General features: G+C 35.7%; 1 protein-coding gene across 1 annotated transcript in view; it reads right to left on the reverse strand.

Annotated features, from left to right (window-relative positions):
- The window catches only part of LOC110100844 (long chain acyl-CoA synthetase 6, peroxisomal-like), a 40,801-nt gene that overhangs the window by 21,413 nt on the left and 6,456 nt on the right, over positions 1–12,932 (reverse strand). Inside the window, exons 10-11 of the mRNA XM_020828537.2 lie at positions 10,572–10,660; positions 10,391–10,479 (exon numbers count right to left, since the gene is read on the reverse strand). Coding sequence (XP_020684196.1) covers positions 10,391–10,479; positions 10,572–10,660 — 178 coding nt within the window. The remainder of the gene's footprint in view (positions 1–10,390; positions 10,480–10,571; positions 10,661–12,932) is intronic.

The following is a 12,932-nucleotide window of genomic DNA, read 5'->3' on the forward strand; positions in this document are numbered from 1 at the left end:
AAACATGCTTGTCGTCCCCCTTGATTCCTCCTAGCTATTGAATACAAAGCCAGGTGATACGCTTTGGGGGGGGCAACAAGAAAGATGTAGTTGTTTAGAAAGGTTCATAATCAAGAGTGAGTTGTTTAGAAAAGTTTCTAATTAAGGAAAATTATTTAGAAAAGTTCTAATCAAGGGAGGAATTGATAAGTTTTCTAATTGTGTTTATGTTATTTAGGAAATATTTATTTGTTTAAGAAGGGAACAAGAGCACTTCAGCGATCGAAACTCTCATAATGCTAGGAGGACTTTTAGATGGACAATACCTTTGTTGCACCTTGAGGACAATGTGCATTTTTGGGAGGGAATATTGATACATTTGTGTGTGTGTGTGGTGGGGGGCACAACCATGAAGGGGGAACTGTTTAGAAAGGTTGTCGAGTTTTCTTGTGGCTCATTGTCTCACAGTTGCAAATATGTTCAGACGAACATTGAGTCGTCCTCATTCACTATTGCGAATATGATCAGGTGAATATTGGACCCCTTCCTCCTCACATCACTACGAGCATATGTGCCAGGTGATTGTTGAGTTTTCTTGTGGCTCCTTGTCTTATTGTTGTGAATATTGTAAGGCGAACACTGAGATGTCCTCATTCACTGTTGCGAATATAGTCAGATGAATGTTGGACTCCTCTTTCATCCTCACGTCACTGCGGGCATGTGTGCCGGGTGGTCGTTGAGTTTTCTTTGGCTCTTTGTTTCACTATTTCGATCTGTCAGGCTAGCACTTAGTCGTCATCATTCACTATTATGAATATGGTCAAGTGAATGTTGAACTCTCCTTTCCTCCTCATGTCACTACTGGCATGTGTGTCGAGTGATTGTTGAGTTTTCTAGAGCCATTTATTTTGTTGTTTCAATCTGGTCAGACGAATGTTGGGCCCTCTTTTCCCTTTTTGTCCAACCATGTCTGCATGGTTGTGTGACTTTTGCACGATTGTGTGATTTTCGCACAATTGGGTCAACATTTCATTGATGGAGTGATTACTGTATGTGTTGTTGAGGTTTATCGGAGCGTTGTTGGGTTGCATCTTTGTTAGACCGGTCCACTGGACCGGTCCAGCCGGTCCAGGCGGGACCGATTCACGGGCGGAAATCGCGAACAGGCGGATCTGGCGGAGAACGAGCGGCCCGTCCGCCCCCGCAGAGCCGTTTAGGAAGTTTTTTTTAGCGTTTTGAGAGGGAAATTTGAACGTAGGGACTGTTTAGGGAATTCCTTTTGATTTGTATGCATTAAATAGTAGATTTTCCTAGGGTTTGATCATCTTGAATTTGGCTGAAATTTGAGATCTCTTAGATTTAGGTTTTCTTTGGGCTCTAGCGGCGTCTAGAGATTTGGGAGAGATCGATCCTCCTCTCGAATTGAGGATCAATTGTATCTTTACTGTTTTATTCATCTACTGGTGAAATACAAGAGTTTTTCTTCGTTTTTTCTCAGATTTCTCGTGTAAAACTCCTGCTTTTCTCTGTTTTGGGCTGTTTTCTGCTGTGGACAGCAATAAATCTGCTGCAGTTTACTGATTTTGGCTAGGAACACTTGTGAATCCAAGTGTTTCCTATCAATCTTCCTAAGGATAAGGAGGTTAACGCCAACACATGTGGTTCACCTGTCTTTCGCCGCACCTTTTGGGGGTTCGCTTGTTGACCTTGTTTTTACCGTGATTTCCCCTCAAGCATGTGTGATTGACTCGATTGAACCACGTCGAGCTCAATTTGGGTCGAATTGACGTCGATTTGAGTTTATTTACATGATTACCCTATTCAAATGAAATTGGACCCAAATCGACTCGAATCGAGTTCGATTCGGACCCAATTTCAGTCCAATCTTTGAATTTTAAGCCAATTGCTCTAATATAAACCACCCTTGACTTTTGCCATCAATTCACATATGCTCATGAATAAGAAAATTAGATCAAATGACTTGAATTGAATCGGTAGCCGACCTGTGTCTCTTTTCCATGATATTTGCAATCTCCAGCAACGAGCAGATTCTACTTTTGTGTTTGGGGGTGACTGGAGCAAGAAGGGAACTGGTGGGATTCTACTTCGGGTGAAAGCATGTGTTTTTCTCAGACCAAGAGCAGGCAGCATGGGAGGCTCTCGATTTTTGTTTGTTTCATCTCAAAGAAGGCAAGAGAGTACTCCAGCATTCGACTCTCTCTTCCTCCATCTGTTGCGCGAAAACAAGGCCCGAGCCAAAGCCTTGCTCTTCCTCGCCTCCCTCTGTCCCGACACCCTATTGAGTTTGCACACTATAGGAAAATATGTGACTTTCCGGCAGCAACACATACGCCGAAAAAAGCGGCGGGCTAACCGACAGAAAATATGCCGATAACTTTACGGTGGTAGTTCCGACAAAATTGCCGCCGTTAACTTACACGCGTATATTCCACCGATTGTTTCGTCAGTATATAAAATATTCCGGCGCAATTTCCACCAGTTATTACTGCGTAAATTGTGTTGGCTTACTTAAACTCGACGAATATTTTCCAACGTATTATCCACAGGTATTATGACCGACGAATAATCGACAGGAAAGTTCGACATAAAGGGCCCTATTTCAACTGCTCCGCCGTCTTTCTTCTCAATTTTTTCCCTCTTCTCGGTTCGCTCCGCTCTCGTCTGCGAGCTGCCCCAAACGTCGCCGCTATTGCGACCGATTCCTCTCCATAAAAGTTGCGCCGATTAACATTTTCTGACACGCGAATTACCGTACCGTCGGATGAGTTTTCGTAGGAAATTCGCCGGAAAATAGAATTTTCTTATGGATTTATATTGTTACCGGCGCATTTGGTCCGCCGATAACAGGGCATTTTCCTGTAGTGACACGAAGAGCTCTCGATCAGACCGGTCTCCCTATTGTTGGCATGCCCTAGGAAGCTCCGGTCCGACTCTTGCCCTAGCCGACTTCGACCCCTCTTCCTCCTGCTTTCCGTCTCTTTCTTGCATGCGAACGAGACCAAACAAAGTTCTAGACAGCTCCGGTCTGACTCCTGCCCTACTAGACTTTCATATTATTCATGTATAACTTCTTTTTATGCTCCATATTAGGAAACCTTCACGTTGTCTTATGTTCCAATATTGGCATGTATGTGTTTGGTAAATTCAAATGTTGAATTACTTGCAAGTTAGTCATCTATTTGCTTTTCCATTCGAATGATGCCTACTCTCACTCCATGTTTGCTCTCTTTCTGTTGCTTGTGAGGGACCTTTGTATTACATGGTCGTTGGGTGGTGGGTCATTTGTTTAGGGTCTTATGAGAAGGCTCTTACGTTTTGTTGGGGGTCTACGGATATGCCCTGGCATGCCACGGTCGATATAATTTACTACAACCCTGTAAAGATCTCTATTTTATGTCGAATAGCAACACATTAGCACACAAATTATGGATTGTTATTTTATTTTCCCACACAAATCTTATGGTAGGATGTTAGTCGATTGGTCGTAGTTATGTTATTTTATTTTCTATGAACGTTAGAGACCTTCATGGTCACCCTAGGCCTATAGTGTAGACCCACCCATTGTGTCATGTGCATAGCTATTTTCACAGACCAAGTGAGCACCGTTAAATTGAATTTCTTTAGGTTTTAAAATTATAAATAACTCTAAAAAGTTGTTTCCTAATTATTTTAATCCTTCAAATGTGGTCTTCATAAACACTAAAGAAAAATATACAAAAAATGTAATAAAATTTGAGCCCTAGTAAGTTCAGTAGATTCATATGTTAGTTTTATATTGTATGTCTCTTAACAGTTAGTGTACTCAGTTTATTGTTTGAGCCTAGTGTAGAGCCTATGTTTGTGAAGTTTATTTGCTCCAAACAACAACATAAAGAATCTTTAAAAGCCATGAAACCAACTGATAAAATATGTTTATTGAACTCATAACCAATCTTAAAATTTGTAATGAACCAACTAAAGTGGATAATCACAAATCAAATATTTCATTAAGTAACAAACATAAAATCAACATAATAACAAGATGATTATCTAATAACTCGGGCCTACGAGGCTATTAAATTAGCCCCAATGAAAATAAAATAAATCTAATGATCCTGATTTAACAAGGATAATCATATCATAACTTAAATAATTAGTAACAAGTTACCAATAAACTAAACTTTATAACCTCTATCATATTCAATTTGAAGAACAAAAATGTATATCACACTTAAAATTTTAATTAAAAATGACTGATGAAATGTAGCAAATATATAAATCTTTAAACGGTAAAATTCAATAAAATCCATAAAAATCATAAAACCCCAAAACAAATTCATGTAAACTTACAAAAATCACTAAAACCCCTGATGCGGACATCCAACCGTCCATGCCAATCCGAGGAGCTGAAGATCGACGACCGAGATCACTTTGCTTTATTTTCATTTATTAAGTGTATTTTAATTTAGTTTTGCAATTTCTCATTTTACCCTCTTGTTTTATGTAAGCCCAAGGGGCGAATGTGCCTTTTAATTTTTCTTGAGGCCTATATATAGAGGCCCCTTCTCTTGTATTTGGAGGATGGATTATTGATAATGGAAAATTTTATTTTCGTGTTGATCTCTTAGTGAGTTTAGAAGGATCTCTTTGTGAGTTCCGACTTTCCCAAGATCTCTTTGTGAGTTCTTGAGGAGAGTTTCGCAGATCTCTTTGTGAGTTCCGAGATTCTCAAGATCTCTTTGTGAGTTCTTGAGGAGAGTTTCGTGGATCTCTGAGTGAGTTACGACATCCCTACAATCTCCTTTGAGATCTTGAAGTTTAAGAGCGTGAGGTTAGAAATTCCAAGATTTCCCAAACTTCTCATCCTCTACCAAGCTCGGGCTTTTCCTCCCCAAGTTCTCCTTGTCTCCGGCCCTGTTGGCCCGTCCAGAAATTCACCCGCCGGCCATCCCTTAGGCCGACGCCCACCAACCCCCACCTCCCCCTCTCTTCCTCCTTGGAATAAAGAAATTTCTTAATTAGGAGAGGCTCACAATTAATGACAATTCAAATTCAAAATTTGAATTTGAATTAGCATTAATTACTCCTTAAATTCGTCCCTCCAATTAAGCCAATAACCATTAATTTAAATCTGAAATTTAATTTCAGATTTAAATCAATTAATCATTTAATCCTCCCAATTAATGACAATTCAAATTCAAAATTTGAATTTGAATTAGCTTTAATTACTCCTTAATTTCAGATTTCCATTCTCTCTCCCCAAATTGATTTGGGCTTTAATTAATCTTGCCACCTAGGCAAGTATATGGCATTTACGTTTCACATCAACCCCTTAACCAAATTATAACCTTAAAAAATCATACCAACCAAATAAAAATCAGAAAAATGCAAAACAAATTTTTATGAACCATAAACACAACCATAAACAAATGTCCACATTAATTAAGGTGAAATTAAAGTAAAATCATAAGATCTTCCACCACCAACTCTCCAATATTTAACAAAACATCAAGACACCAAAGTGCAAACCTCTAATTAAATATCTCTCAACTCTAAACAATAAAATGAACTTCTTGGAAGAGCAAATGAACTTCAAATTTCACCTTAGTGCCCTGACCAATATTGGATTTATGTTCATCTTTTTGCATATTTTTCCCCTAACACGTGAAAGGTATATATAGGTTGGACTACCTTGAGTTGCTAGGCAATAGGCAACGTGTCCTAAGGAGGTTTCGTCCTCGTGCCCACTGTGCCAACACCATGTATCTCATAAGTTAAGAGGAAATTGTCTAAAGATCTATATAAATTGTCTCTGTTATAAACTTAAAACCACCCTTAGGAACCCCGCCCAAATCCTTAACCACCCAAGTGTTAAACCTAAAGTTAGGTAGAACCTTTACATATCTATAAGTAGTGAGTGTTCCATTCTCATGTCAGCTAATAAAATTCACCAACCTTAGACATAGAAAGTTTAGGATTTTTTTTTATGAGGGCAATAAGCCCATCTTAGTGTATCACCTATTAGCATTACCACGAGTCTTAGATTACCAAGGAAGGATTAACCGACCCTTATCACTTTATAACTCTTCTAGCCTTAGTTATATGCAAGATTAAAGATTCAAAATTCTTTATAACTCTAGCGTAGGTCAGGGCCATGTATTTGGGTTCTATGCAATCTAATGATTAAAACTATAACCCTAAAATCAAATAATAATTAATTCATCATAAATGGCTAATCATTTAAAAAAATTGAGGGTTAATAAATTAAACAATAAGAACTCGATCTTGCAACTTGAACCTCTCACCTAATTTGGGGTAGTTATGTACACTAATTTTTGCACAAACTTAGGTGCTGGATAGGACACTTTTTTGTATGCATCCTATGGTAGGGTGTAGCTAGGATAATATTTTATAATTTCTTTTTTTTATTTTGCATTTTTGATGATGTGGTGATGTGCTTCTAGCTTGGTATGTTTTTTGTTGCTTTCTTTTTCTATTTTGTGGATTGATGAGTGAGCACTTGCCCTTAAGTAGTTAGAATATTTATAGAAATATCTTCTGCAAGTGACCATATTCGTAAATGACAAATAAAAATGTTGTCATAATTATCATAAATGCAATTTATGATAGGTACCGTGATGAATGCTAAGCCCTTGAGAATGTGGTCTTAAGCACTAGGTTTGGATGTTGGTGGTATTATTATTATTATTATTATTATTATTATTATTATTATTATTATTATTATTATTATTATTATTATGCTAATCTTTGTTTTATAAAGTGAATATGCAATTTTTATTTTCCAAAATATAATTTTACCTAGGAAAGTCTTGTAATAAGGCCTAAATACCTCACTATGCGCCAAACAACGAAGAGAATAATATAGCGTCCCTAAAAAAGAGTTTTTTTAGGTTGAGGCCTAAGATGTAATTAACCATGGGGGCTTGCGCTCATGGAAAACATACACCCACATCAAATAAATCACATTCAAGTTGATGTATTGAATGGGAGAGATCTTGTGATTATCGGGTCATATATATTATTATCCATCGAGGTGTGTAGTTGAAAGACATTATCCTCCATGATTAATCGTATAAATGATCTCATTTGCTCTCTCATTGGCCTGCTTGCGTAGAGTGTAAAGGCCTAAGACCATTTTGTCCTACAGTATAGTGCGATCGTACCCTTTGCATTATGATCCGCGCTCGCGGAATCCTTTCGGAGATCCATTGTGTGTTTAATTGTTTAGGAAGATTTTCTAAAATATGTTTAATTGTTTAGAAATGTTTCCTAAGTCATGTTTAATTGTTTAGAAATATTTTCTAAATCAAGTTTTATTATTTATAAAGGTTTCCTAAATTACATTTATGTTGATAAGGAAGTTTATGTTTATTTAGAAAAGTTTCCTTTTATGCTAATTAGGAAGGTTTTAACTGTGTTATGTTGTTCTAGGGCTATTTGAGGGGGAGTTTATCTATGATTTAGGGACGCTATTATTTTCCTAGTGTTTGTTGTGAGTTCTAAGCGGCATCTAGTGTTTGTAGGAGAGCATATCTACCTCTCAAATAGTAGATAATTATATATTGATTTATTATTGAAAGAGAAATAAGGAAATCAATTTTATCTTTGTGTTCTTATGTTGCTCTTCTCTTGTATTTATTGTTTTTAGTTCCAAGTCGTATCACAAGGATAAAATAATCCAAAATTTGATCGTGCCCTAATCAATTATAGGCGAGCGACTAGGATTAATTACATTAAACCTTGATAGCTGAAAGCATAGACAACCCAGGAGATCATGGAAGAAAGCAAAATGAAGGATTTTCTGCACTTGGTTGTTCTTACCCTATGCATTTCCAACATTTCAATTAAAAATGGGGATTTGGACCATTGAGGAGAAGAAATGTAAACTATTTAAAAGTTAAATTTGTGTGTGGCCCGACCTGATTGGGCCAATTGAAGCAAATTTGGTTCTAATTGACTTAGCATGACTTGATTCGACTAGATTAAGTTCAATTTAACCTAATTTGACTCAATTCTAGACAATTAAACTCTATTTGGCTCAATTAAAATCAATTTGACTCGATTCCACTCGATTAAGTTGACTTGATGCAATTTCACTTGATTGATTCAAATTAATAAAATAAATTGAGGGTGAAATGAACAAATTAAATCAATTAAATTAAACCAATTGATTTAATTTAATCAACTCGAGCTGATATGAATAAAAAATTGACTAGAATTAGATATTTAGTTAAATTTGACTAAATTGAATTGTCTCGATTTAAAATTTTGACTTGAATTTGATTTTAATTTAATTGAATGAATCGATCTAAAAATTCGAACAACAATCCTATCATCCATATTTACCTTGCAAAACACCCGTCTCTCTCACACTCAACAGTAGTACATCCTCCCACATTCACTTATCTCTCAATAAAACCAAACACATTTCCCAGACGCCCCTCCTCTCTCCCCTATTGCTAAAAAGATTGCATGCATCCTCCCAGTTGTAGAATAATTCCATCTCCCCTAATCTCTCTTTCTCTCGCGCTTGCTCTCTCACTTCACTAGTCCTCCCTCTCTAACTCTCAACTCCTAACACCTCTATCGCATTAGTGCCAATCTACAAAGAAAGTGATTAAATATCTGTTGATGGTAAATTTTAACATTTGAGGGGGAATAAATGACCATTTATTTAAAAAAAAAAAAACAAATGAATGAATGAAAGTTGATTTTGAAAGATGACATATAAAATGGACATCAAAAACTCATACTATTTTGTAAATTGAAAAGATAGGTTAATGACTTATAATTATTAATTTACTTTGACAATTATTATAAATTTCAATTCAAATGTAATTTATAAATTAAGATCATAATTTAAAGTTCATTGAGATTAAAAAAACATATGTTTGTCCTTTTAATTTTAATTTATGCTATCAAATTTAAAAATATTCTTTCTTTCTCGTAAAAGTAGTCATTATTCAATATGCTCACTTGTTATTTGGTTACAAGAAATTTAAGTTCAAAAGTAGTTAAAATTCAGTGTATTTAGATTTTAAGGTTTTGGAATTCCTGCAATCACTTTCATGTGTTTGGTCAAAACAAATAAAAAATGAATTAAAAGAACAAACCTGAAAAATCACGACCTGGCTCCCAGGCGTCGCTGGCTAGGATCAAAGGCAGAGATGGATATCAAACTCCCCACCCATAACCAATCCATCTACTCTACCCCTCAACCACGCAGCCCACCACTACTTTCCTTTTCATGAAGTCTAGACCAAAATTTCTCACCAAATCTCTTATTCTATAATGACCAAAAATTATCTATTAACTCGTCCCACTAGATCTATAAGTCCATCTAAATACCGAACAACCATATATAGAAATCTAAAAATTTATGCCTACAGGAATAACAAAAGAATTTTTTATAAAAATACAATACAAAACAATTTTATCCAGTAAGGGTGAAACGTAAACCTATGCTCACCATAGGGTTGTGATCCGTGCAATGCAATAGATATTATGAAGCATTTAACTCCAACATTGAAATGTAAAACAAGTCAAGATTTAATGAAGTTGTTACAAAATTGACTAGAAGGCTTTTATTCCGCATAATATAAGAAAGAGCATGATTTCAGCACAAAGCTTTAAAACAACTTTGACTTCGCATTTCATGATGACAGTAGCCAAGCTGCATAGGGATGCTTTAAAAGTGCAAATAGTAAAAAAAAATTACAAAAGGACCGTAAACAAAAAAAAAATCAAATATCAAAAGCTGTGCATGACTTGCAGGAAAAGGTTCTATTGATAGTAGAAATTAATTAAAAGATATTACAATTATGTGATATTGTGGCTTCATGAATACAACAACAAGAACATCAAGCCTTTATCCCACTACGTAGGGTCGGCTACATGAATCCTTTTCCTTCATTGTGTCCTATTAAAAGTCAAATTCTCGTTTAAATCTAATAAAGAAAGGTCATTCCTAATATTTTCTAACCAAATCTTTTTAGGTTTGTCTCTACCTTTCTTAACATAAGTCAAATCTAATACCTCTACTATCCTAACCGGGTCATCGGAAGGCCGCCGTTTTATGTGACCAAACAATCTAAGGCAACTCACTCTAATCTTATCTTCCACTGGAGCTACTCCAACCTTTTCACGTATATTGTAGCTTCATGAATATACAACTAAAATATTTATCTTTATTATTCCTCTAAAATTAATTATAAAGCACATGAATCAAAAGCTCTTGCAACGTCCAAAAGCTTTATCTCTACCAAAACGTAAATAGTGGTATATGCAGAAAAAGAATGTTACATTGCCTTATCATATTGATGCCACGAATAGGGAGGAGCATGTACTTAAGTGTGTATCAGACAAATTAAGAATCTAAAGGTAAAATTACCATTTGATATAGCTTGCATCTTTGTGCTGTAAGCGACATTGAATAATCTCTCCCTGAGTCCCCCCGATGCCTTGACCGCATTCATAACACTACAATGGATTAAACTTTAGCATTGTCGCAATTCTAAATGAATTTCAAAAATGGAATTAAAAAAATTGCACGAAATTGACTAAAACATCACCCAGCATAAATTCTATTATAGAGACGAGGAACGCTGGCAAACACTGTAGGCCGGAGAACTGCCATGTCATCCATCAATTTCAGATTATCCTGAGATCAAATGATGATTATTTCAATTAATAGAATGTCCCATAAGTGATTCATGCAATTAAAGTAACACAAGTATATATTACGGCCTATTATTAAGTTGACAAGTTGGCTGGCATAGAATGTATTCCTAAGGCAATGTTCAACGTGCATCAGCATTTTTTAAAAATTTTTTTCACATCTTTTCCTAGTACACTGATCAAATACCTTACTCAAACTTTTAAAGGATCTTACATGACACCTCATGTAAATTGAAAAACCAACGTTAAGCACCAAATAAATAAGTTAAAAAGCACCAGGAGAAAAGTGCATTATTCCTCTTATTGCATTAGGTAGAAATGGTACAAATTTCATAGGATATACATAGCCCAATAAGAGGCTCTTCAATAGAAAGTAAAGTATGGACTAAGGAAGCCAAAACCAAACAATAAGGGAAATTTTGATACACAATTGACCCGACACAATCACCGATGAGCAAAAAAATCTATCACTAGCCCGAATCAAATATAGATAGAGCAAAGACAAAAACATGGGTAAATCATAGATCAGCGAAGGATGAACTTCATCAAGTTCAAATGAAAGATTGACGATCACAGGCCTTCACATCAGCTGCGTGAAAAGACTGAAGGCCTTTAATGGTTTCTCCTCTGAAGAGCAATTTTTCTTCAGCCGCCTCCTCACCTTCGCTTTTATGTGGCCTTCTACAGTAGAGAACAAAATTTTAAAGAGGAAGCAGACAAGAAGACTTCATTATATGGCTGCAAGGCACGAGAAAAGGCATGTGATGTGCTTGCAAGAGATAAGAGCTCAACATTTCTAGATCTATGTGGCTGACGAGTCAAGGGAGAGGAGCATGGGAGGCACATGTTGCAATACCAAAGCTTTGTACAGAGTATGCAACGTAAGTACAAAGGAGAAATTAAGGTGGCAAACATGATCTATAACTTATATGAAACACACAGGTGAGCTCACAACAAAGCACAACATAATGAGTCAGAACAAGAAGTCCAATTTTGACAAGAAGACAAATTCAATGGCAAGTAAAATTTTCAAATTGCTTTTCTAGTAACAACAAAGGTGGAAGGAAAAACCACTTCTCAAACTGTACTTATTCCATAGCAAAGTATGCCCCTAGTTGAATATTAGCAATTATTCCATATCAACTCATTCATATGGTTTGTTCATATTAAAATAAAAAATGTTATGACAATTGAATGACATTTTTTAACAATAAAATTTTATAACTATAACAAAAACAACATCAAGCATTTATGACATTATGTGGGGTCGGCTACATGAATTCTTTTTCTTCATTGTGTCATGTTAAGAGTCAAATTCTCATTTAAATCTAATAAAAAAAGATCATTTCTAATCAAATCTTTTTAGATCTGCCTCTATATTTCTTAACACAAGCCAAATCTAATGCATTTACTCTCCTAACTGAATCATCCAAAGGCCAATGTTTTATGTGTCACGATCCGGCCCGATTAGCTCGTTGATACGAGGCGGGAACGAGATCGGACATGTAATTTAAGTACTCATCATCAGTTCCATGTAATTCTAAATATATTCAAGAATAATAAAAGCGCCTCTAAACTTTCATGTCAATGTCACAGGTCTATTACAATGTACAAGATGGCAATAAAATTTTTCTTCTTAAAAAAATTAAACATTGTGATGAGTTAAATTAAGTCGTAGAGATTTAAATCTCTTGTTTTCCTTTAGGTTGAAATTAAGAAAGGAGGCGAGGACTTGTGCGGGAAACTTTCCAAGCACGAATTCTCAAAGGTAAGTGACTTTATTGGCTAAGGAAAGTGCGCATTTCATTATAACTATATTTGTTTATTAAAGTTTTTATGTCAAGCCATGAAATGGTTATGTTTCTTATGTCAAATCATGACAAATCATGAAAGGGTTACTTAGTATCTTATGAAAGCATCTTATCATGGTTGAAATCATCTTATCATAGTCATGCAATGGTTATTTAGTGTCACATGAAAGCTTCCTATCATATTCATGCTATATTGTTTGTGATTGTTGATGACGGAGTACCAAGAAGTGGCTCTTTGAGCAAAGACGGCCTTTGCGGCAATACGGAACGAAATGAAAATGAATGGCCATGAACGATGTGTACCTGATCAGTACAATTCGGTACTCCGAGACGGATGTATATATTATGAAATGACACATATGCAAGTATTTCATGTTTTCTTGTATCAAGAACTCTTAATTTATGTTTTAGGCAAGATATATTATATTGATCGAATGCAATAAA

The sequence above is a fragment of the Dendrobium catenatum genome, unplaced genomic scaffold (genome assembly GCF_001605985.2).
Source record: "Dendrobium catenatum unplaced genomic scaffold, ASM160598v2 fragScaff_scaffold_1271, whole genome shotgun sequence".
Lineage (NCBI taxonomy): Eukaryota > Viridiplantae > Streptophyta > Magnoliopsida > Asparagales > Orchidaceae > Dendrobium > Dendrobium catenatum.